At 39.7% G+C, this 27,532-nt stretch overlaps 1 protein-coding gene across 1 annotated transcript in view; it reads left to right on the plus strand.

Annotated features, from left to right (window-relative positions):
• The window catches only part of itfg1 (integrin alpha FG-GAP repeat containing 1), a 279,079-nt gene that overhangs the window by 234,854 nt on the left and 16,693 nt on the right, over positions 1 to 27,532 (plus strand). Inside the window, exons 15-17 of the mRNA XM_041793923.1 lie at positions 16,003 to 16,127; positions 26,480 to 26,562; positions 27,265 to 27,382. Coding sequence (XP_041649857.1) covers positions 16,003 to 16,127; positions 26,480 to 26,562; positions 27,265 to 27,382 — 326 coding nt within the window. The remainder of the gene's footprint in view (positions 1 to 16,002; positions 16,128 to 26,479; positions 26,563 to 27,264; positions 27,383 to 27,532) is intronic.

Here is a 27,532-nt window from a genome sequence, read left to right on the forward strand (position 1 = left end):
TGAATAGCTCATGTTCATGTTCATGTTAGCCCTCTGTATCAGTAAAGAACTGCTCTGAATTATACAAACTTTTGTGTTAAGGCCTTTGCACACTAAGTCATTTTTGTCACCCAAATTTTCACAAGTTAAAAAAGAAAATCAAGTCCATGTCGCTGTAATCATGTTTGCACACCTAGACTGTTTTTTTTTTTTTTTTTTATTGCGTCATTATTTTTTCGAAAGAGGTTCAATTTTATGTGCAGTTTCTATCAGTCCAAGTCATTTAAATGGGTGATTGATGACTCAAAACAGTGCCCCATTGTTTACTGTATGCCACATATAAAAATCTTTTCAAAACATTTTCTCATTTAAAGGATCTACTTACAATGCAGCCTTTTTTTTCATTGTCTTTTAATTTTATCTGTCTTTATGTATTTTAACTTCTCTGTATTTGCAAAAGTATTATGTTCTGTATATCTCTGCCTTTCTCATTTTCCTCTACTTCTATTTTAAATCTCTAAAAGCCCCCCATGAGCAGGTGCTGAATATGGAAATGTGCTGTAAACACTTACAGCAGTGCTTCTGTGGCCTGTGTATGATTAGTGTCACAGAATCAATAAAATAGATTTTCCAAAGGACCATGTTTCTCAAAAAGGCCAATATCTGATGATACTGATGTTAAAGTGATGCACCCGTGCATCCCTACTATTTAAAGTTAGGTTTTTACATTGTCAGATGTTTCATTCATGTTTTTTTTTTTTTTATTCTTCTCATGTTGCTTTTCTATGCCTCATACTCACAGTTCAGTTTCGGACTGACTCCTTCTGCAACCAAAGGCTGTTAAATCTCAGGACAGGATGAGCAGAGCAAGAACTTGACAGATGGAGAAACAAAAAACACACGCATTAACATGTTGTACCTCCCTCAGTGACATCTGCGTCCTTTCTCTTTCCGCCTCTCTCAGATGTTTCATTTTGCCGTCTCATGCCGCGAGGAAGAAAAGTTCGGCCGCTTTAATATCTCGAGGGGAGAGCATATCCCATAATCCTCCTCATTGTCTTCACTATCAGCCATTGTGCTGCGAGAACAATGGGACACGATAATGTCAGGACATTATGCAAAGCGTGACACTTGCACTACAGACGACCGGAGGTAAAATGGAAATAACATTTCCTTAATCCAGATTCCACACTGCCACAGCAGAGAGTGTTAGCTCAGGTACTCAGTGACCTGCATACACCAGTCTGCATGAATTTGAGATCAAAGTAGGAGAGTCACAGCATTCAAGGGCGTTTGCAATCGACATAACTGTGTGTGAGGGGAAGAAGTGGACTGTCCTGCAGAGTTATCTTTCAGCACTGAAATCTGAGGGACCTCAGTACTCAAAGCAGTTTTTTAATGGCTTACAGAACCCCACGAAGACAGTGTCTTCAAGAAAACAGTAAGTTAAGGAGTAGCATTTTTTATTGCTGTTTTAGGGTGAAAAGTTCCGCAGCAGATCTGTTGTAACAGAAGTAACCATAGCCATAATACCAGGTTAAGACAAGGCAAACTTATTTATATAGCCAAGGGCAATTCAGAGGGCTTCACACAAGACAATAAAGTATCATGACATGGGAGAAAGAAACACATTAAAGGGCATTACAATTTATTCCAACAAACTGTAAAAATGAATAAAAGAGGTAGTAAAATCAGCAAAAAAATCTCTTTATAAACCCTTTTTCCCCAAAAGTTGGGACATTGCTGAAGTATTGCAAGTGGGATTTTTTTCATTCTTTTTTAATGAACATCAGAAGTTGCAACTATACAGTGCACCATACATTTATAATGAGAGACAGGTGTCTGCACTCTTTCACCGTGAAGCCATGCTGTTGTAACTCATGCAAAACATGGTGCGGCATTGCTTTGGTGAATTAAGCGGGGATGTCCTTGAAAAAAACTGACAAGTGGATTGAGGCATATATTACTCAAAAACCTTTATGTGCCTCTCAGTTATAAGTGTTTCTTCACAGATGTGCAAGTAACCCAAGCAACAGGCACTATTACACCCCCACACCATCACAGATGCTGGCTTTTGAAATTTGTGTTGATGATAACCTGGGTGGTCCTTTTCCCCTCTAGCTGATATTTCCAATGTGGACTCATCAAACCCCAGCACACTTTAACACTTATCTCAGATGAGCTCAGGTCCAGAGAAGGCAGCGGTGTTTCTGGATGCTTTTCTATTGCATGGAAGAGTCTTAACTTGCATTCATAGATGCAATACAGCTGTGTCCACGGATGACAGTGTTCTGATATGCCCACTTTGTAATATCATCTCAGAATAATGCTGATTTTAATGTGGCCCCATTAGAAGGATTAAAGGTCATGGACCCTCAGTGTTTGTTTTTGACCTTTGCCCCTTACATGCAGAGATTTCTCCAGATTCTCTGAATCTTGATGGTTTTATGGATTGTAGATGGTAAAATCACTGCCCTGGGTGTTTTTTTCTGTAGGATTCCAAGTTTTGAATCATCCCTGTCCCAACTTTTTGGGAAAATTTTGGAGTCTTCAAATTCAGAATGTGTGTCTATTTCCAAAAACCGAACATTTAAGACCTTGATCTTGTGCTGTATTAAAGTGCAAATATAGTTTGAAAAGGATTTGAAAAATCCCTGTATTCTGCAGTTATCCAAATTTTACACACTGTCCAAACTTTTTTGGAATGGAAGTTGTTCTAAATGATTGGACAATTTTTAAAGTTTCTTATTTTCTCTTGGGATTGTTAATGATTTCATGTCCATTTCAAAAGCAGAAGCCTTTGAGCTGAGAGCAGCAGAGAGAGAAATATATCAGACAATGCATGCCTTGTTTTCTCAAGAGCCCTGAGTTATTAATAAAGCTGTAACTCTGAGTCATCCCCCGTCAGTCTCAACCAGCTAATAAACTACTGAAATGCTTCATCATAACTGAAAGAAGATAATCAGTAGTGAGTTAATGTCATGATTGTATGCATTAAGTTTTCATATGTTTTACTGTGAGCATGTTGGATGGGTAGCTAATTAGCTTATGAATTTATGTCATGCCAGCCTAATATTTAACTGTGGATATTTGTTTTGAATTGCAGGGCAAAAAAATCTCAGGAGGTGATATTTGTTTCAGGTAAATTGAGGTGTTTTCGGCAGAGCTGCAGAGGTGATCAGTGGTTATTGTTAGCTAGCTAAGGCCTTTGAACATAAAGGATTAATCTTGTTGCGCCTTTCTATGCACATCAATGCAATTTTAAAAATAAATTAAGCAGAATCTAAAAATCATTCTGCGAAAGTCTCAGGGATGTGTTTTCTCCTGTCCTCTGATTGGAGCAGAAGATAAAATGAGAATTCTGCCTCTCTCTCCTCCTTTACACACAACCAGGAGATCAGTGCCGTTTTGTTTCACTTTTTGATTCACTGCACCGGCCAAGTTTGCGAAGGGAACCGAGGCGATACAGGTCAATCAAATCCCGTGCCATCAGACTCATCAACAGTTTCTTTCCAAAAGCCATCCACTCTCTAAATCATCAACACATACAATAAACACCCCCATTACATCTCAAGATCTGTACAGTACTGTTTTTTAAATTTGTTTCTTTATTCCATATTTTATACTCATGCACTTCACCTTACCTCGACTCTCTATGATGATTGGGTGTGTCTGTATGAATGAATTGATCATATTGCTGAGTGTGCAGTTTGATTGTTTTTTGTAGTTTTTGCCAGGAGGGGCATGTGCAATTTCGTTGTATTAATGCAATGACAATAGAGGCTTCTATCTAGCTATCTAGCATCTATCTAGTACAGTTTTCAATGGTTTGGCACGTTAAACCCTGATCTTGCCTCTCTTTCCTCGGTCAGTGTCCGTTCATTGTGATGAGAAATCCTTGTCCTTTCAGGAGATCCAGATCAGCTCAGCTCAGTAGAGCTAGTTGGTTCCCAAAAGGCTCTTCATTTGGGAAAAGTGTGGCTTTTTAGCTGTTTACATTACAACAAAAAAGGTGGAAAGAATACTGGTACTTAAATGGAAGCTAGCTGAAGTGGCTTTTATTAAAGAGTCATTCCAAAGAACTGGCTTATTTGTGAATGGCACATCATAACTTGGTTGCTTACCCCACAAGGTTTTTTAGCTTAATAGCATATCAACATTTCCATTAAAAGCATGTTTATGACAAAGCAAGGATTTTTTTTAATATGTTAAAGGTGCTCAGTGAGCCTCTTAGCCCAGTACTAGACTCCTCATGACTTTTGTCTCCCTTCATCTGGGTGAGATAACCATAGATGCTACAAGATCTGCAGGATACCAATTGCCCCAGGTAAATTGGTTAAACCATGAGTAAAATTGCTTTTTTGTGAAGTGTAGGGATCATACTCAGTTTAAATATAATAACTTTCCTCTGTTCCTATTCATTATGGATGACTGATCTCTTTCACCCCTCATCTGGCATTTGCACGTCATCAGGATCACATGGCTGCAGACAACCTGTTTAACTTGTCTAAGCTCTCATTGTGTTAACCAGAGATCTAGTTTAGTCTGGTACTGCACTTCAGATTTTTTCTTTGTAATAATTAATGTGACGTATATTGTTGTCCACATAGTCTTTAAGAGTTTTTTTTAGTACTTAAAAATAGCAAACACACTCTTACACACAGACTCAGGCTGGCTGCTTATGCTGCTTTGAATCCGCTTTGTCTTCTAAGAGAAGGATTGTAGGCTGTCAGTCATATTCTCAAGGTTTCTCTGCCAACTCCTCCACTGGCTCTGAATATGGAGATCGGACAAACAGACACTAACAGGCGCACAAACACGGACACTCTGTTACACTGCCCTGCGTAATAGCTTCTGCCAGCCTCCCCATGTTGGGATATGGCTCTGCTCCAGCCGTGGCCACTTTTTCTCGCCAGCCTTCACACACAGCACTCGGCAGACGCAGGCCAGGCTCCCTGCCTGCAACGTAACCCTGCTTGATCCTCCATCAGACACACACACACACTCTCAGACCCACTCTACCCTGCTGAGTAGTCGAGTGCGAGCCATCCACCTCCTGCCTCCTGACAGAGAGCAGCACTCTGTTAAACCTTCAAACCAACACAGCTTAAAGGTCCAATCCCCTCAAAAACAGCCCACAGCCCGGAGTTCAGTGAACTGATTCATGACTGCTTCACCTGATGGATTCAATTTATAGCTAAATTCTGGGGGACTGTCAGTGCTCTGTCAGACTGGCCACTGATTGGTGGAAACCAACTACAAGAACTGACAACCAAGGCTACCTATGATTTTAACAACGCTAAAACACTAGTAGTTGAAAGAAGTGTTGGTGTCCTTGTAGGCCACAGATGTTGTGTCAGTTGTGCTCAGTCTTAACAGCAAAACCAAATCAGAAACTTGAAAAACTTGGCTGCTGTAGTTGCAGCCTGTGTTGACTTCCAAAAGGTGCTGGACTCGGTGAGCATGGATGGTCTCTAGAGGTTTCTGGAGCTCACTGGGATCCCATGTTGGATCGTCCAGCTGGTGTCTGCTTTATATTTTGGAACAAAGAGTGCTGTGAAGTGTAGTGGCTCCATCTCTGATGTCTCCCCAGTTAATTATTGGTTGAGGCAGGGTTCATATTTGCTCCTACACTTTTCAGTACCTGTATGGACTGGAAAATGGGGCAGGTAGCAGGGACACCGACTGTGGAGTGTCATTTGGTGATGTCTAGGTCACTGATCTGGAATTTGCTGATGATGCTGTGATCCTTTTGGGGGCTCTAAACTTGCTGAGAGAGGAGGCTGAAACATTGGCACTGTGTGTCTGTTGAGACCAAAACAAGGATTCTGGCATTCAGGAACTTCTTGGATGCTGCCATCAAATCTGTGTGGATAATAAGAGCATTGAAGTTGTAGAGCAGTTGACCCTTGTTAACATGATCTATTTATCCATTTTATAAGAGGCTTATATCAACCACACACCTGGACTCATGCATGGAGTGTTGAGTTTGCTGGGCAAGGCAGTGTGGGGCTCCTGTTATCTGAGCTACCAGACGAAAGTCACAGTCTCTCAGCCTTGGTCCTCCTGGTCTTAATCTTTTAAAAGGCTTAGATGCTGACTGATGGTCAAAGGCACCAGCTAGACTCTTTTGTGACAGCTTCTCTTCAGCACATTTTTGGGTATTGTTGGCAAGACCGTGTGCTGATATGCCCAGGAGAGCGAAGTTGGGAAGGGTCAACTGCTGGATGCAACTGGTGCACTTTCCTGGGTGCACACTGGTTCCAAGGACCAAGTAGGTTAGACCAGATCTCTGCGTTGTGGAGGGATCAGCTGGGAAGATACTTGGAGAGATGAGGCATGGACCTGGTGCAGGCCTTGAGGATACCCATCAGGAGGCCAGAGCAGTACAGGGCCATGGTTGACGTGGAGAAGTGCAGAACTGGTATAGGCTCCTATACCTTGCCTGGCCTGACCTGTAGTTGGTGAAATCCAGGTGGAAACCTTCAGTGTCAAAAAAATGAAATTCTGAAGTGCCAAAAAACTGACTTCCTGTAGGGTCTTCTGTGCATTTTGTTTTGCTTGCTGTTTTCTCTTCTTTGCCGGTTGTTTGATAGTGGAAAGGAAATGGTCACAAGTATTACTGCCATCTAAATTAGTGGGTTGTTACATAATTGCCTTTTTCTCCATTCAGACATGCACCAAATGACAGTTTGGGATGAATACAAATTCTGTTACACCCCTACTTTATTGACTTAAATGTATGGTGTGGTTCTTTCTGTAAAGTATCCATTTTATTATTTAAAGGGTAAGAATCATGCATTTCCATAAAAGGGAGAACAGCGCCCCATGTGCGCGGGCAGGCCGGGTTCGGGTCTGGCCTGGGGCCCTTTGCCGCATGTCTCTCCCCAACTCTCATCCCTGTTTTCAACTTTATCCACTGTCCTCCTCTGTCAAATAAAGGCACAAAACTGCTCAAAATAAACCTTCGAAAAAAAAAGGGGGGAGAACAGCTGAATTGACTGACATGCGGGCAGTTATGGCTGTTAGTTTCGAGGCTTTAGGCCCACCTCAGCTCCATCCTTTTGCCTGTTTCTAGGCTGCTAGAAGGCTGGGTAGAAGCATCATTTCCAGGATGGCAACTGTCTTCAATCAGCTTCAAATGCCTCTTTAAGCCAGCAGCTGACATCACTGAGATCATGACCATGTTATATCCCATCTCTGTTAGCCACACTCTCCTACCCCACATTCAGTTTATATGTAGGACTTAAAAGCTCCAACATGCAGCTCTCACTTTCTGGAAATAGCCCAGTTTAAATATTGTTTCTGGCTGATTATATTGCACTGTCTTAGACATCATTTTATTTCAGACTTTCAGTACATCTAATTTATTAAATTCAGTAGGTGTTGCATTTTTGGAGGTCTTTTGCAGATGCCAGACTTTAAGTTTTGCTTATCATTTTCTTTCCTATTTTCTTTAATGCAGTAGAGTACATGGCTTTAAGGTCAGTAACAGTAGGAAGAAAACCTCTGCATCTATCTGTAAATGTGATTATTTATGACTCTCGATTTGTGGCATTTTTGTTGGCTATTCTGCTTATGATACAGACCTTTGTTGGAAAAAGGGATATAAAATTGTGCTTTGACAGAGTGCCATATAAACTTTTGACCTCCAAATTTTCCTTCCAGTTTCTGTTTTTTTGCAGAAATGACAGCCCCCTGTGTTTCTGCTCCTCAGTAGGGAAAACATTCTGTTAGTCTGTGCATGTCATCGGCCAGGATATGACTTTTGTCATCTCCTGTGGGTTTTGAGCTTCAGGTTTTTTGTGTTTTCATAAACTATATCAGTATACACGCACATCTTGAATATTTGTTTATTCTATCAGGCTGCAAGTCACCTTGAAAGAAGACTTAAAGTCCCACTCTCGCTGTGGTTCATCACAATTCTTTCTGTTGCAGTTTCTTCAAAAAATGGAGACTGTAGGTGTGGAGAAGAATCACATAGCATACGTTATAGTGGCATACTGTCATCTACCATATATTAGAAGGAAGGATTTTAAAGTTATGAGGGGGCATCTGTACTGTATCCCCAGTTGCCATGTGCATTTGAAGGTCAGTGAGTCTGGTTCCGCTGACTGCTGGCCCCTTCTGTTACCAGTATCTGCCATCCTTGCCTGCAGGGTCCCCCTGCCATGGGCTTGAACCCCCTCCCTTGTGGTCCAAAGCTCTTACACAGGCACTGTAGATGACAACATGCTCCCATAGCTTGTAGTCTGTGCAGTAGCTGAATTACTGGCTAAGCTTCAATGTAACAATCCGACAATTTCAGGGCATTTAGGCCTTTAATATTTTCAGGAACACACCTCTCAAACTGAGCAGGAGATTGTTCGTGTCAGACATGCTCTCACAATTCATGACTCATGGGGTCCCCTGGGTAAATCATATATGAGAGGGTGGAATGTGCTGCAATGATGAATAATTCTGGATTAATATCAATGACAACAATTTAATCTGAAAATGGTAACCTTTTGTTGTACTTCGGCTGTTTGCTTCCATGACAACAGCCTTTCGATTGTTCTAGTTTAACGTAGGGATGCACAATGTTAGATTTTTGCAGATATCCACTTTGCCAATATTTTTAAATTAATTTAAGCTAATAATGATATGTTAATGTAGTTCAAACCTATACCTTCTGCCTTAAAACATATTTTAAAATGTAAGGAATGAGGGTGAACAAAGAAAGATATTTCAGCTGACAGCGGTCTGTTGGCCCCGCCTAAAAACATATCGTACATACAGCTGATATTTACATCTGATATATTGTTTGTAAATATCAGCTGAAATTTTAGAACCTGATAGAGAAAATTGACTCTTCAAGCTTATATCGGCCGATGCCAATATCATACTGATAATACTGTGAATGCCTAGGTTTAAGCGTTATTCATGTGCTTAGCATGAAAGTCATCAGTCTGTCCAGCTGCTTGCAGTGGATGAAGGATTTTAAACAGACAAAACAGAAAATATTTGTTCCATAAAATATAATCAAGGCCCACCATAACCACAACATAAAATACTTTAGTTTTTGTGAACAGAAGTTAATAAACTTGTCCTTGAAAGACTTAAACAAACTTTCTGAACCAAGATCCAGTAGTGAACATGTGAGTGTGGTCTACATCAGTGATGGACAGCTGGAGACCTGGGGGCCACATGTGGCCTTCCTTCTCACATAGCATGACCCACAAGTCAATTTCAAATTTCAAGAAACTGTTAACATGAGGAAAAACATGATAAAATCTGCAATAAAAGCATGAAATATAAAAACAATGTTGTAATTATCTTTGATTACTTGTTCGGTTCTAAAAAAAAATATAAGCCATAACAGACAGTAATTATTGTGTAATCTTTTATACACGTCATTCAGTACATTTGTATAAAAAGTTAGATTTACAAGTAAAATACTCTAAGATAACCAGTACATGTTATGTTCAATGCATTCAAAAACAGTTTGAAATGGCTTAAGTTCTGTGTTTAGCTGATTAAATTAATTATTTATTACAATATAAATAGTATAATAGGTTGTGATGGAAGCAATATTTTTCTTACAGTAAATTAAAAATAATTATAATAATTGAATTGAGAGTATCCTGCAATTTGTTGAATGAAAAATGTGTCCTTGGCAGTTCAAAGCAAAACCTGCATACTCAGTTCAACAGTGTCAGCTTTGATACTGACATTTTTACAGTGTCTATATGGGTCCAAACTACAGAGTGTTGATTTGACTCTCTTTGTAGAGTTGGTACCTTAACACTAATTATGTGTCATTATTGCCTCTTTTTTAATCTTCCTAACACTGACCAGTGATATTTTAGCTTAACACTTTTTTGAGTGTTAGAAATTTACTATCTCAGTGGATCATTTTATACTATTGAAGTCGACTATTAACTATTAAGTCGATCCTCACATTAACACTGTAAGATGTAAATATTGATGTAATTTATTGGTGAAAAAAGTGATATATTGCTAAAATAATGATCTTAACACAGTGTATTTTTTCCTTTAACTTTGTGTGTAAATTTGACATTTATCCAATTTTAATCATCGTCTCATTGCAATGACAGTTTCATAATTACTACAGAGTGACATTCTGTATTGAACATTAAAGGCAGAGTTGCAAAACATCCTTTGATGAGAATCAGCTCACTACACTTTGTTATAGACCACCCCTTTCCACAAACAGGGTGTCACTAACTCAGTGGATAACTCCACCCATGGTGCACGAGTTTAATCATAAGCATTAATCTAACAAATTTAAACATATATAAATGCAACTAAAACATCGTAACACTTTTCACAAGGGTATGATGGGAAACGTCTGTCCCCCAGATTTGAAATGGCAGTGGGCGGAGCTTAGATCAGTTCACTCTACAGAGTTGGACTTACAGGAATGCATTAACACTGTCAAGTAACTCAATCAGTGAAGGCCATTTAACTCAGGATGGAGGTAGAATTACATGTTGGGGGTTAAAATAAATTCTGAAATTTTTAACAGTGAGATTTCAACACTCAACGTCTTGTTGTGATTAAAATGAATGAGGCCCTCTCAATAACCATAGTCTTTTAAGATACTTTAGGTCCATTTTTAAATTTTAAATGGCTGTTTGGATCTTAGAGATATTAGCCTCTTCATCACAGAGCATTTGCTCTTTTAGCTACCATCATTTGAGTCTCTTTCCCCCCTGATATAAGGTGAGCTATATCTGTTTTCTGTTTTCAAAAACTTTACCTTCCAATTTAAGATAATCAATATCCCTTTGAACTATGTATGTCTGCCTGAGTCTATGGTATATGTGCTGTTTTTGTATGCTCTGAATAACTCTTTGGACTCGATCCTCCTCTAATTCATATCTGAGAACTACATAGTTTATCATGATGAAATGGCTGAGAGCAGCACACATTTTTGCTCTTTACTGATCTGGTACATTTCTTTTCCACACATGCACACTCTCACACGGTCACCTCTCAGTAAATGTCAGACACTACAGAATCTGTCTTTAAGGCTTGTAAGGCCTTGGGAACTTTGTATTACCCTCAACACTCAGTGTCTATGAAACTGCACATACTCTCCCTGGAAACGGCCAATATTTCTGTCTCTTTCCTCTGTCTCTTTTGCCAGATTCAGAGCGCAATTAAAGCAATTAAACTGCCTCTTTACAACACCAAGCCCAGCATGAAAAGGCTCAGAAAATAGAATACGTAGAGCGATAGAAAGGTAAAGATAAAAGAGAGAGGCAGAACTGATGAAAGTGTTTCTAGAGGGTAAAAGTCGATGGGTCTATTCAGCGTTCAGGATGATTGGAGCTGCAGAATATACTCTGCAGCATTATGGACGGGCTTTGATTGCACTATTTCATACAACAACTGCATTCAACTCCATTTATGACGTGCTTTTTTCAATCAGCTGATTTATTTTTACCTTTTCATCTGATGTTTTTAATGTGAGCTTTATCTGTGCCATGTTAAAATGAAGAGAAATACTGACTGACCGTCCTGACCTAGGTTCAGCTGAGGTGGCCTAAAATGAACTAAAATATCTCTCAAAACTGAACCAAGGTTAGGCATAGATTTAGAAAAAAACAAAATAAAAAGGCAAAGCCGTTGTGTGCTCCTCTCTGCCTGCAATACGCAGTCCATCCACATTAGTTCTGATCACTGGCTGCCTCCAGGCCTTCCATCTCTCCTTCTATCCCTTTCTCTCTCTCCCCTTCCCTCTCTTTGTTTACCACGTAGAGGTTGATTTATGTCGGCTGCACTTGGCAGAGTTGGGTGGCGTGGGCGAGATACAGCAGCTTGAAGGGGAGAGAGCAAAAGAGAGGAGGAGAAGAAGAAGGAGAAGCTGAAATGAGTAAGGCCAAATTGGAGTGATGTATCACGGGAGAGGAGAGAGGGATGAGCAGAGAGGAGGAAACCAGACGCTAAGGGATGGATGAGAATAGCAAGTCAGGAGGGAGAGTTTTCAGTATGGAGAAGAAGGAGGGGGGAGGTTGTGTAAGGAGACGGGGGGGAGAGGTGTTGGACTGGCCTCAGGTGTCTCACTCTGATTTGTATCTTTTATGATGCTTGTTCATGTCGGAACACAAGGTCTAGCACTGCAGTCCCCGTGGCTCCTCTGTCCTGTTGTGTTTGTTTACTTGTACATTTTAGTGTTCTCCCTGACGCTCATGGTCGGGATAGGTCAGGTCAGAGCTGATTACTTTACATCAAACTTTAATGATCCCTTTGGGAAAGTAGGGCCACAACGGCTACGGAAGCATGAGATCAGAAAAGTCAAAGAAGGCTGTTATAATTCAAAATATAATCAGGTGTGTTAAACAGAAAGAAGTTAGGACTGAAAATCCGCAAAATTAAGCCGCTTTCCAAACTAAGGTGAAAACTAGTAAGCACTGATGGAAGATAAAGTCCATGCATCAGGCCAAACTGTAGACATCGTTAAAATTTGTAGCGTTAAAAACAAAAAAGTAGGCTAATTTGCAAACTGAATATCAGAGGGCAGCTTGGCTCAGACGTAAACATGGCTAAGAGCAAACTACACTGAAACAGTCAGTATGTTTACATAGAGTTTGAAGAAGTCCAAATATTGTGTTTTTCCCACTATCTGTCAAATTCCAAACACCTCGTCTGCACTGCAATCTGCACAGAGTGTACTCTGGCGCTAATCACTCTTTTACTAGCCAGTCTCTGGGGTTCTGCAGCATGCCCTCTGGTCCATCTCTGGTGACGTGCCAGAAGTGCCACTCCATTGTGCCAAGACAACAAACAGGAATTTTTCTCTAGAGCAATCCTTGAGGGGGACACCGAAGGTGCCATCAGACATACTGTTTAGCAAAAATGTAACAGACTTGTATCAAATGTATCAAGTGGATCACAGCCCCTTAAACTATACTGAATGACAAATTATTTCAAGCTTGTACTTGCACTTTAAAAACAAAGGAATACTCCTCACTAATCAATCCAATAAACACTTGAACACACAAACAAGTCCATTGTGTTTACATATTTGCAAGTCCAAATTATAGGGCTGTCTACAGTTGTTGTCAAAATTATTCAACCCCTTTTGCAAATCAGTTTTATTGTGAAAATGTACATACTGTCTGCTTTTTGCAATGAACAAATAAAAAAAAAAGCAATTGAAATAGCTCAACACAGCTAATGCTTCAAGTGATTTTTTCCCAAATTCAACTAAAATTACAACTTAAAATGACTTTCCAGTCTCAAAATTATTCAACTCTGATAAGGCAAGCATCTTTAGTACTTAGTAGACCACCCTTTTGCTTCTATGACCTGCTGCAAACCAGAAGGCAGCTTCTGGCAGCATTCCCAAGGAATCTTAGCTCATTCTTCATGTGCAATGGCCTCCAGTGTAGTAATATTCTTCGGTCTGTGGCTGCATCTACCTTCTTTATCTAAGATTTTCTCTGTGGTTCAAGTCAGGTGACTGTGATGACCATTGTAGAATCTTCTAGGACTTCTTCTGCAACCAAGCCTTATTGGAATTTGAGGTATGCTTGGGATCCTTGTCCTGTTGGAAGGTCCGATGATGCCCAAGCTTCATTTTTCCTAAAAGACGGCATAACGTTTCCTCCTAGGATTTCCTGATACTTCAATGAATCTATCTTGCCTTCCACAAACTGCGGGTTTCCACTGCCAGAGGATACAAAGCAGCGCCAGAGCATCACCGAGCCACCGCCGTGCTTAACTGTGGGCACAGTGTTCTTTTCAGCATATGCTTCATTCTACTTCTTTCATACATATCGCTGATCCATCATGCCAAATAGTTCCAGTTTTGTTTCATCACTACACAGAACAGAATCCCAAAACCTTAGCTGTAGCTTATTTATATGATTTTGAGCATATTTGTGCCAACTTTTTTTGTGCTTTTGGGTCAGTAGTGATGTACGTCTTGGAGTTCTGGCATGGAAACCACCTACATTTAGTACACGCCTCAGTGTACTCACTGAAACCTCACTCCCTGTTGCCAACAAGTTTTGCTGGAGGTCTTTTGCAGTCACTCAAGGGTTTTTCAGAACCTGCCTTCTCGGATATCTGGTTGCAGCCATTCATAGCTTCCTTTTTTGCCCCATCCAGGTAGTGTCACCACTGTTCCTGTAACTTTGAACATCACTTCCTATGGTGTCTCTTGGAACATTCAGTGCCTATGCCCTTTTGGTATCCTGTGCCTTGTTTGTGAAGGCCAGTGATCTCTTAACTTTTTGGCCATTCTTTTGACTTTACCATATTTCTAACATGCAGTCAAACGTGACACTCAACAAGCCCCTCACTGTTGAGGTATTTCATGTGTTCTAACTCAAGCAAACCTGGTGCAGCTAATGAAGCCTTCGATTAGTTTCATCAGGTGTGCTTGAAACAACACTGGTTTGCATATTTGAGCTGTTGTGAGGGATTTTGTTCAGGGGTTGAATAATTTTGAGGCAGGAAAAGTCAGTATAAGCTGCATTTTCAGTTGAATTTGGGAAAACCACTTGACGCATTTGTTGTGTTGAGCTATTTTGACTCCTTCTGTTGGATTTGTTCCTTACGAACAGCTGAAAGTCTGTGACTCTACAGGGCTATCTAACTGTCCCTGTCTCTTTGTGCTCAACCTTGCTCTCTTGTTGCCTTACCTGATGACATTATCAAACATTTTCATATGAGCTTCCTTTATTTCTTAAAGATTTAATCAAACTGTCCCTGATAGCGCTGGCAGAGCCCGCCATAGCTGACAGAGACACAAACACAAACATGCATGCACACACAGCTGACTAACTAAAATAAGAATAAAATGTGTTTAATAATAATAAAACCTGCTAGAAACTCTTCCTGCACACATTATTTCTTTCTCTTATTTGAACTAATATTTCATTAAGGTATACTTTTAAAGAGGGTGTTGGGTAATCCAACAGCTACACAGCAGTTAGAAATAGTTCCCTGATTTTAGCAGCTATAAGAATAAAGTGCTGGCTTCATACATGAATCAGTTACTGCAGTGCAATATTACAATACATTTTACTTTAATCATAAGTCATTCAGCAATATGGATACATTTACTTACAGTGAAAGCGTGCTCTTTTGATAATTCCATTAAACCCAAAATCTCTTTGAAGTAAGATGACTTGTCATAATTATTTCACCTACATACCTCATGCATGTAAAATAATCTGATTGGAAATCTTATCTCCCCATCAACATTACGTCATTGAAGGCAGCACAAGCCACAGGTCGCCTGTTAGTCAGAAAGTCACAGAGGTAACACAACACCATGAATGAGAGAAGGTCATTTTTGTGGTTAAACCTCAGGACGTCCCATCCTTTCGAGAAAACATCCACCTTCAATTTTCTCAAATGCTTACCCATGATAGAAGTGAAAAAATGGTCATGGGATAATATTGAAATGAACAGTAAATAAACCTCAGAAAGGCAAAGTAATCTTTTCTGTTCATGAACCCATTTCCCCCGTCTTTCACCACAACTCGTTGTAACACTGGAGTTCTAACCTGTAACACTTTTATTACTACTACTGTAGGTTACTATCTTGTAATCTATCTCTAATCAATCCATTTTAATTTGCATTGAGATTAATGCTTATTCTGTTAGCCTGTTGGTAGTAATTGCATCAGGCTAATGTGTAGATCCTGGTCCATCTGTGAGATACTGTGTCCCCCTGGAGAATAATGTGCCAGCCACCACTGCTGAGGACTTTAATTATTCAAACTTCAACATCTTTTAGTAGAAACTGCCTGCATGCTTGCAGAAGATACTAAAGTTCTGGATCAGCAAGCACATGAGGACTTTTTCATGTGGTTTTTGGGAGTTATCCACAATTTGGAGTTACAGGGTGACAAGGAATACGTCCTCTTGGGAATATTTTAACTGTGCAAAATTTTATCATTGAAATAGTGGTAGAAGCAAAATGTGTTTTGAGTAATGATTGACATCAGAATGTTGAAATAAACCATTAAAATTAGTTTTTCTCTTCCTCTCTTCCTGCAGCCGGCCAGCTCAGCCAATCAGCTCACTTCTCCCTGCAGCTGCCCTACACCGTGCTGGGACTCGGACGCAGCGCTAACTTCCTCGATCACCTCTATGTTGGGATCCCAAGGCAACCTGGAGAGATGGTGAGGAAATAAGAGAGGCTTATATTACCTTGACACTTCACAGCTCTGATACAGGATCTGCTGGAGGTCTAGCTGAATGTCTGAGGAAGACTGAGGTGTTTCTGAGAAACCCACAGACAGAGAAGGATGCTCAGTAAATGATGATTTGTAACGCCTACAACCATTCAGGGTGCACTTTGCATCCAAATTCCTCCCTAATTAAGTCGTTGCTGAGCATTCTAACCTGTCCTGACAATAACACAGTCTGACATGTGTAGCACAGACATTTAAGAGCCATGAAAGGATTTTTTTTTTCTTTAAAGTGAAGGATGAGCCAAACATAGCTTTGGGGTTTTTGTGTTACGCAAAAAACTTTCTAAAAAAATCTTAACCACCAGACTAATTCATGGCAAGTTACTTAAACATAATGGATCAAATGTAAGACTTTTCTTCTGAGGTCTGTTAGACTTGTTTTGAAGGGAATCAGATGAATGCTGCCTCTCCTCCTGTTTTCTTATCAAAAAGGCTTTGCTAAGACAGTAGTGTTTTTTTCTAATCTTGTGAAAACACTAAATGCCTGTTTGGGTTTGTTTATTCTTAGTCAAGCACATTTTATGCCAATAGATTTTTGCTCGCTTTACTGGTGCTTCTGGAAAATGTTAGATTATTCTTTCTCCAGAATGTGTGAATTTGTGGTGCTTGGTTAATTGGCTGGTATTGCTTGCTGCCTGTTTTGCAGGTCCTGTTCATTTCACTACTGTGTGTTTTTTTTAGTCTGTTGTGTTTACTGAGAAGGCTCATTAAATTACGTTTGTCTAAGTATCTCACCTTTTGTTTAACAAAGAAAAACAGCTAGTCACACAGCTGTGTTAAATGTTTGATTCTGCAATCCCTCAATAGGTGACCATTGGTAAGTAGGATAAACTGTTACTTCGGCTGGCTACACACAATCTGATTTCAGGCCTGATTTGAGGCCGGATTCGGATGATTATAGTGTTAAAAACTGGTTGAAACTGTTCTTATTATTGTGCCCCCGTATGCTAGAATCAGTCAAGAATGATGAATCCCAAATGACACATCATAATTGTCAGCATAAAGGCCCTGAAGTTGGGGAGTCTACTCAAAGCTCTGCTCTCACTAGGCAAGTGTGTGCAGTCATATGACCAAAATATCAGACTTGTCAGAAGTCCATCTGAACTGTCAGAGACAGCTGATCAGGCTGTACACAGACACACAATGCAAAATCAGGCTGAAATTCAACCCAACTGCAAAAGCAGTCAAGCAACTGAAAAGTCAGGACAGAGTTGTCTTGAAATCTTAGATTTACGCCCCACTTGAATGACAACTCACTTCCAGACAACTGGTGATTTGTGAGGCTGGACAGCAGCAAGCCTGAGAGCCACAGAAATCATGTAAGAGCTTTTATTTGCAATACAGGCATGCAAGTGAGTTCTTATTGTATACTGTAAAACCAAACAAGTTGAAACTGCTCAAAGTTTTTGTTGAAATACAGTGCTTAACAAATTTATAAGACCACCTGTCATATTTGTCTCAAAGACCACCCAGCATCATGAGGTTCTTTAATGCAGACTCTTTCATTTTCAGTGAGCTCTCCATGTTTTACCATTTTGAACAGGATTGAGGGATTTCAAACTGAATTCAACCAAATTGGAGCCCGCTCACTGGGCTTCTCTGAGAAGTCAGGAATTAATCAAGCATAACATTCAAGCATTAAAACTCATTTTTCTGTTCAGGAATGCAAGTAAATAACTATAATTTGACATATTAATCAAGAAATATTAATGTGCTTTACTATTTTTTCCTTTTTTTTTTTTTGTAAATCAATAAATTTGAAAATTCATGGATAACAATAATAATTATATTTTAGCATGAAAAATATCATTTGGGTTAAAGAGCTTCTACATATTGGTGTATTAACCATTGCAGAAACATAAAAAATGATTTCTCATAATTACCAATGCTGTTAATTTAGGGCAGCTGTGGCATAAACCTTACTTTTGTTAGGGTTAGGGTGGTCTAATAAATTTGTTAAACACTGAAGATTACATCAAAGGTTTTAATTAGCGGAAATAGATTTTTTTGAGTTATCAATACTCATACATTTACGTTTGGTTAACTTGACTTTTATAAGTTAAACTACACCGTGAAAACTTTCCTACACTTAAAAACTCTATTTAAATCCAACTCAAAACAACACATTTAAGTAGTTTTCATAGAGCTACACGTTCTCTATCCACTGCAGTTTACCCCTAACCTTGCAAAGCAGATGGATTCGCCAGTTTCCATAATTCTCACTGGCAAATCCATTTTGCAAAGCTCCCATCTGAACAGATTGGGCCCTGTAAGAAAGTGACTGGACCAATCATGAGAAAAAGGCAGTACTTCCAGGCACAGCAGAGTCGTGACGTAAGCAAGTAGCAACAAGAGGCCGGTGCAGTTATGGCGGAAGAGATTAGCGTGGATGCTGCTAAAGCGCCAGTTTTACCATAACTTGATGACATTTCTTTGTTAAAAGAGGAACAAAGAACAGCAATGGGTTGTTTTCTTTTCAAAAACTACAAAAGCCATGTACTGACATGTCTACTGTTGCCATGGTTGGTGTTATACAGTTCTCTGTAGAGTTTACTCCTCGGTAGTGGTGCACACACCTACAACGTCACATGTTTTGTTGCTCTGATTGGCCCGTAAAGATGTGACAGACAGAACTTTCATCCATTCACTCTCCAAGTTTTTTTTTTCAAAGGCTCTGTCCTTCCCAAACACTGTCTATGGGAGGTTTTCCAGGTGGATGTTTGAAACAAATTCATCTGGCATGTCAGTTTATTTAACCCTTATTTGTATCACATAATTTCATCTTGAACATTAATGCCACCCAAGGTGGCCCAAATTTAGGGACTATAATGAGAATAAATTAAAAGTGCACACCAGGAAGTCCTCTTCCATCATGTCCAGATACGATCCATTGTATATCATAGTTGCTGCCTACAGATGGGACTTCTTTCTCTGAGTCACTTACTTCATTCATGGTGCAAAAGTGTCTAATGCCCAAAGGCATTCTGGGAACAATGACATAAAAACACTTAGAATGATTGAGTACTATTTACTTAAAACAAAAAATGTTTTCAGTCAACTGAGAAATAAAGAGCTGAAATAGTTATTTTGGATTTCTAAGTTAACACAACTTTAAACAGCCTTCAACTGTTGTATCGTAGAGTGTAGGTCATCACTACAGAGGTCAACTGTGTGATTCAAGAAGTAAAATTCCCATTTATTTTCTCCATAGCGGATTTGATTTTTAGCCACATTTTTTTTTAAATATACGAGTTCAACTTAACATGAGCTACCTGAGTGTGAAATGATATGTAATATGTTGAAGACAAAAGTTTGTAAGATATCAGCCTCTTCTTAAGGAAAACAGCATTTAGCCACAATATCTGCCAAAATACAGGTGCATCTCAGTAAATTAGAACATCATCAGAATGTTAATTTGTTTGAAACTCATATATTATATGGATTAATTACATACAGAGTAGACATATTGACCAGATATATTTCAAGGTTTTTTTTCTTTTAATTTTGACAATTATGGCTTACAGGTAATGATAACCCCCCTGTACTACAGTACCCACAATCCTAAAGACATCCCTGATTGGCAGGGCCACCAGCAACCATGGAAGTGTCTACTGCACCTGTGAATGAAGACTGTCAACTGTTAATGATAAACATGCAGCTGTAGTAAGGGCCAATAAATACTCTAACTACTATATATTATTATGATAATTTCATTTAAATTGTCAACATTATAAAAAGACAATTGTAGGAAAAAGGTACCTATATGGTTTTAAAGTTTGAAAAGCTGTCGTTAGCAAGGACTAAAATGATTCTCAGTGGATTGTGGGATATGTAGTTCCTTCATCTTTGTAAAGAAATGTGTACGAAGTCTCAAGCATTTTCTTTTTTCTCTGTTTTCAGCAGTTAATGCCGTTAATGGTTCATGCATTAAAAGCATCGTAATAAGGATTTTGCAAAATGTCTATGTGGGATATGAATGGCAGATTTTACTTCCAGGACCAGAGCCATTACCAGCATGGGCAGGCACTGTTGAACTATAGTTAATGCATAGTGTAGATGCAAGAACGGTCTTCTTGGCATCTGAATTCCCACAAAGGATGCATGAACAGTATTTGCTTCATACTCCTAATATGATAATTTCACTTTGTTGGTCTTGTCTTTACTGTCATTGGTGAAGTGATTGACAAAATGTTTTTGCTCAACACAAAACAACAACACAGACTGACACATTAACAATCATTTCTTCCCTTTCTAATTTTCTGCCTGAGCTCTTTTGTTTGTTTTTGTATTTAAGGATCCTGCAACACTGAAAATGAGTATGGTTAATGCATTTCTAAATGGAATTATATTCACTGAGTTAAATCTGTTCTTTCAGTAATCTAAAGACAACTCTTTGAGGAAAAGTTACACTTTTCTCTGCTGTTTTCACTTTTGAAGAAACATAATCTGCTTTGTTCTGACAAAATTGTTTCATCACAAAATTGCATGTCACTTTTAAGCTGACCAAATTAACAGACATCAACATGTCAGTGTCACAAAAATCAGTTAAAGACACAGCTGATTGATATCTTTTCTTTCAAACATGTTCAAAGAGCAAAAAAAGTAGAAAAATTATTAAATCAATAAAGCAATAAATTACATGAAAGTAAGTCCAAACGTTAAAAAACCCACAGCCACGTTCAACAAAAAGCAGGGTACATGTTCATTGAAGAGAAAGAGGAAGTTCACACTTTTTTAATCAAACAGCTTATTTTTTTTCAACTACCACAGCACAATGATTTCCCCACTATCAATAACAGAATAACAGATACACAAATTAGTTTTCACAATCCCTGTTCCTCTTTCTTCTTGTTCAAGTGATTGTCTTTGTTCTGAATGGAACTTTTTTCTGTTTTGAATCACTGAGATGTTTAGACTGTTTCACAAATCAACTTTTCAGAACACCTACTCTTCATTGTTTCTTACAATTTAGGTTTTCTCTCAAGTTATAATCCCCTCTCAGTTGAAAAATTATTTCCGATTATTATTTGGAAGTTCCTGATTTCTGCTTTATCTCTACATGCATGAATATATAAACAGGCATCTCCAGATTCCATGTTGGCCAGAATAAAGGGTGTCTCTAATGAGTGAAGGACCTCCCTTGATCAGGACCAGTTTCTAGAGATGGAGCAAATTCCCTTTTTCATCAAGTCAACTGAATGTGTCTCAAGTGATTGTAGTATAAAGACACCTGTTTCTGGAAGGTTAGGTCACCGGTTAATCAGTTTTCCTGCCTACCATCACACCACAAAGACAAAAGAACACTCCAAGTAACTCAGAGAAAAGGTTATTGAAAAGTATAAGTCAGTGGATGGATACAATGGTCAAAAAACCCAAATTGTATTGACCAAGATTGATTTATAAAATCAATGAAATGGTACAACATCCAAGCAGGGAATACATTTTATAGGCACTCTATGTGCTTCCATTGCACTTGTTCCTTTTTTTTTTTTTAAATACACAGACAGGCAGATCAGTGGAGTTCTGATACAAGAATTGGTGACCGATTCAGATCGATTAATCTTATACTTGCCCTACTTTTAGCCACTTTGATCATCCTGTCTTACCTTTGATCGTACAGTTGTGCATGATCCTTCTCAGTCAAGAGTGATACACTTGCCATACAGATATGCAGCTTGCTGTTGGTATAAATGTATATTGACTTTAAAAAGTCTAAAACCAACCAGGAGATGATCCCATTTCATTAACATATATGTTTTACGGCCTTCATTATTATATTTGTGTTGAGGATGCTGACGGGATAAATTTGATGCTGTTAGGTTGGTTAATAAAGTGAAGGTAAGAAGATTTTTCCTTTCCTGGCTTATAATGAAAGAGAAGCAGAGACAGTGAAAGTAGGCAGTCAGGATAAAGGTGCAGCGACCTCCAGAGATGATCAGAAACATCAGCCTTCTCTTCATCTTCACTGTGAGCTTCAAACATTTTTTTTAATCAAAGTAGAGGATGCCTGAATGACTGTGCCTCCTGTATGTGCTTCCTGTCACTACAAACCAGCATTATAATAATAGGCTGAATAATTGATTGGATTTATGTTTTTAATGAATTCGTCATCCACGTTTCGACACTTCACTACTTCAAATGTCAGCATTCTTCAGCTCAGCTCTCTCGCTTTTCCCACATTCATCTCCATCTCTGTTTTCTCTCTCTCTGCTCGCACTTGTCACGCTCAGTATTGGGTACGACAGGGCCCTTTTTCCTCCCCTCCCGTGTGGTACCTAGCTCTTCGTCAAGCTGCTGATTAGAATTGTAGATGGCTCGGTCCGTGGCTCAGAAGCTGTAGTGCACCGTGGAACACTCATCCCAACCAGGCGTCTTTGTTGTCCCAATCCCGCACGCCCCTTCTACAATGCAGAGTTGTGATCTTTTTTTCTGCTTTTTCTTCCCCTCCTCACCCATTCTGTCTACAAAGTGAATTAATGAACGCTTCAAGATGCAGCCCATTATGCAAAGTAGATTTTTTATCACCTCCAGGGACTAGGCAGTGGATTAACTCCCATCAAATGTACCTGTAATGAGGAGCTTTTTCTGTTTATCAACGCTCTTCATCCATCCATCTCTGATTTCTTCTTCTTCTCTCAGATTTCAAATCTGTCCTGCTTCCATTTTCTTCCTCTCCAGCCTGCTGTGCACTTTACAGTTTTTCTCTCCACAATGAGACTTTCTGCCCACTGTTTCACACAAGGAGAGGTTTTGTAAAACCTACTCGAATATCTTCCATCTACCGTCCAATCGTTCCTATCTTTTATTCCCCCTCCTCCCTTGTCTTCCTCTTTGAGTCTCTCTCCTCCTGTTCACTTATCTTCCACCCAGGGGATTCCCTTTGCTGCTCAAAGTGGTTTGCTTCACTAATCAGTCCCCTACTTGTCACTCTCCCTCTCTCTCCCTCTGTCTCTCTCAGCCTCCATCTCTGTTTCTGTCTGCCTCTCTCTCTCTTAGTGTGCCAGTTTTTCCCTGGCTTTGAACCAGAGTGTCTCTCTTTCCCTCTGAAGACTTGGGAACACTTTTCTCTTCCAAACAGCCAGATCCGATCTGCTCCCAGGCAGCCGCGGTGGAGGCTGACTCGTCTCCAGTTCTGCTCCCCCGCCACTTGCCGCACCGACGGCAGCGCTTTCCAAGAGCTAAGCGACAATGGCTGGCGGCGAGAGTGTGCTAGTTATGTAAAAAGCATCATCGTCAATGCACGCTTATTCAAAATAGCTGCAAGATGTAGTTCCTACCAGTTGATGAAGAAATGGAGAGCCACATTTAAAGAGCAATGGCACTTCCAGATTCTGTCACAAGCCGAACAGGGAAATTCTTATTCCCTACAGATACAAGCATGATTATAGCTTTCAAGTCATTTACTTCATGCTTCTTCCTCTGTTTGTGTCTCTGAACTCTCAAACCCTTACGAGCCTGGGCATCACCTCAGATCTATGAGCAGGGGCTGAAAGAGAAAAGATGTGGTAACCGATGAAGGTTTGGGCTGTTTGAGATATTAGAGCACTGTTGCATGCAGAGGTTAAAAACAGTCAGTGTCAGTCTCATGTCACATGTCATTATTGGTGCAAAGCCTTAAGGCAGCAAAGTGCTAAAAATGAAATTTTAACTTGTGCAAAGTCAAACTGCTGTCAGAAACACTGCAAGCTAATATTTCTAAACTCTGTTATATGAACTCCAGTTATCCCCTTTTTCACTTTCTCCAGTGTCACTGTCTGTTCACATTAACACCTCATGATTACTGAAGTATGAAGACATTCATTATATATTAACATGAGCACTGCATCTCCATCTTTTTCTCTTTTTACTTCACGCATGACTTTTTCATACTATGCCCCGGCAAAATTGCACCACACTACTACAGTACTAAATACTCGGTAGTAGTCTGCACATTGTTGGTTTTGCAAATACATGACGTTGACATTGTTGTCTACACTCTGTACGGCCAGTGGAGTCCATCCTACAAACTACTATGGATGAAGACAAGAACAATGACCCTCTTCTGTGCAGTGCAGAGAATGAAATTGGCCTTTGCCATTTTTTGAAGAAATGGGAGATGATTAAAGTTGACTTTACAGCTGACCTATAGTGTTTAGGTCAAACCCCACCTACAGAGTCTTCCAAGTGGGCAGCAGGCTTGAATGTGACCTGAAGCTTCTTTCCTGCATGTCATTCTAGTAATCGTATTGCGATCCCCCTCCTCAAATATTGCGATTGTGATTGAATATGCAATTATTTTTAAAGTTCTCATCTCATTAGTTATTCAGTAAACAGAAGCGTTAAATAATTTATATTATTACCAACACAATATTGGAGAAATTACACCAAGGGTAAGGATGTTGGAAAAATATCTAACTGCGATTATTTTGACTCATATTGGAAATTCAGTTTAAATTGAATGATCATTTTAATGTCATTCATTTTGATTTAGAAGATAGTTTAAAAGCTGCAGTGGAACATATAATATTATCAGTTAAGTGGCCAGCCTAAGCCCACATTACTCTTGCCTGAGGCCACCACTATAAGCAGACTTGGGCACAGCGCCCAAATACAGTACCCTTGTGTTTAATCTGATTGGTCCCTCTCAAATGTGTCAGAAATCACTCTGATGTTAAACTGTGGAGCAGGTGCGTTTTTGTTCATGCTGCATGATTAATGTAATCACAATTGTGATGCCAGGCTTTGCAATTACATAATCGCATAAAAGGCTGTGAAGATTTTTGTATTCAAGTAGTATGTAGAGGTTTACAAAAATGTTCTGCGAAGTGATGAATCACGCTTCTCTGGCAGTCAGATGGGCGAATCTGCCTGCCTGACTGCATTGTGCCATTTGGGAAGTTTGATGGAGGAGGGGTAATGGTATCGGGCTATTTTTCAGGGTTTGGGCTAGACTCCTTATCTCCAGTGAAGGTCAGTCTTAATGCTTTGGACAACGCTATGCTTCCAACTTTTGTGGCAACAGTTTGGATAGGGCCTTTTTCTATGACATAATGACTGTGCCCCAGTGCATAACGCAAGGACAATAAAGACATGGTTTGATGAGTTTGGTGTGGAAGAACTTGACTGTCCTGCACAGAGCTCTGACTTCAACCCCATCAAGCACATTTGGGAGAGCAGGAACAGAGATTGTGTGCCAGGCCTCGGGTCCAACATCCTCACCTCATATATGCTCTGCAGAATGAATGGGCACAAATTCCCACAAAACCACTCCAAAATCTGGTGGAAAGCCTTCCGAAATGGATTGAAGCAGTTAAAGCTGCTAAAGGGGGGCTCCATATTATGTATACATTTATTTGAATACAGTGTCATTACACTTGCTGGTGTAATGGCCAGGTGGCTGAATACTTCTGTCCATACAGTGAATGTAATCTGACCACATATTTGTAAATCTGAGTATGCATGGCAATGGCACACAAGCACCTTGCGGTACTTACCGAATGTTTTTAGATAGATTTTATTAAATCTATTTGCCTTCCAACAGTTACTGTTAGAAAATGGTAATGGAAATAAAATGTGCCCACTATATTACAATAATGTTGCTGACTCAGTTTTCTTCTTTAGAATTTAATCAATTTGATTGGATGATATTTAAACATAACCATTTTTACAGTGTAGTAATGGGTACATTTTTACTCACTGGCCATTTGAGGTATATAGAAATCCCCAGCAGTCAAACAGTATGTTTTTATGCACTAGTTTTTGCAGTTTTCTAAGCATCATCCACTACTCTCATGTTGGTATTAAATCAGAATCAAGAAGGCAAAGATAGTGTAGGGACATCTCGAGACTGTGCACGCTGAGCAGCTGCTCCAGTTTTCTCCCATGATTTATGTCTTAAAAGCAGACCTCAGCACTGCTATGATGAGTTAAGTTTTAGCACGAGGAAAGGCAGGCAATGTTTATTTCATAAAGACACAGACTGAGATTAAGACTCTTTCAGCGGATGGCTGAACTCTCACAGAAATACTCACACATACACAACCATGGGCACCCACACATACACGAAGGAGGAAATCTGTGTTGCTCCCCGCGGTCGGGGTAATTTGTTTCAAGAAGCAACTTGTCTTTGTCTTAAATGCACAGCTTAAAATAGCAACTCCACAGGACCCTATTACTCTGCCCCAAAGGACTCAACATACATACTTTGAGTGTGGAAATCTGCATGTGATTGCATGTGCTCTGACCTTAATGTATTACTATTTATGTTCATACCCAGTTGATGTGTTTCTGCCTCTCTCCAGGACGTAAGGAAGAAGGAGTGGACGGCCATTATTCCCAACTCCCAGCTCATCGTCATCCCCTTCCCGCACAACAACCCTCGCAGGTACAGAAACACTCGCACGATGATGCAGTAGACGCATCGAAATTGCTGGTTTCTTCACAGTACCTCATCTGATGCCACTTTAACGCCATACTCCAGTTAATGTTGCAGAAAGCATTGCACAATACAGACACAGGCTCTCACCTCTCAGCGTGTGTTCTCATGTTATCATGACGTTGTTCACATGTAGCTCAAAGCCCAGGAGGAGCTCCAGATGGCCGCTCCACACACATGCATCCTCAATAACACATGGATCCTCCTCCGTATACACTGGTGTACCCACCAGGCCTGCCAGACATGCCAGCACAGACACACACACGCATTTAAACACCTACACAGACACCATGAGTGAAGTGTAAACCAGTAAACAGAGTGCCTTTGTATTCTTCTCACATACAGTCAGAGCTAACAGATTGTGAGACGGTAAATTTAATATATGAAAATGTTTGAATTGCTTGAAATAAACAAAAGTTATCGGAAACAAGAAACAGAGCACCTCTTTATTCTGTTTAACTCTGACAAGAAAGGGAAAGAGATGCTCATTTATTTATGTAAACTTAATTAGGACACGATCTCTGCTAATGTGCACCATTTGGTAATTACATTGTTTTTTTTTCTCTGTCAATGAAACCAGGATGAAACATAAAACAGCATATGGCGATTTGTGTCTGTTCACACTCTGTTTCTCTCTCTGTCTGACCTTAGTTGGAGTGCCAAGTTGTACCTGACTCCCAGCAACAGCGTTCTGCTGACAGCAATCGCACTGATCGGAGTGTGCGTCTTCATCCTCGTCATTATCGGCATCCTCCACTGGCAAGAAAAGGTCAGGACTCACAAATACACCCACACACAGACACTGTAAAATTCAGTTTAAAAGCTGACTGAATCCTCTATACCAATGTGGCCAATATACAGTACTAGTATGAGATAAGAAGATATGCACTGTCATGACCTCAAGTGCTGCTGCCACCCA

The sequence above is a fragment of the Cheilinus undulatus genome, linkage group 1 (genome assembly GCF_018320785.1).
Source record: "Cheilinus undulatus linkage group 1, ASM1832078v1, whole genome shotgun sequence".
In the NCBI taxonomy this organism is placed as follows: domain Eukaryota; kingdom Metazoa; phylum Chordata; class Actinopteri; order Labriformes; family Labridae; genus Cheilinus; species Cheilinus undulatus.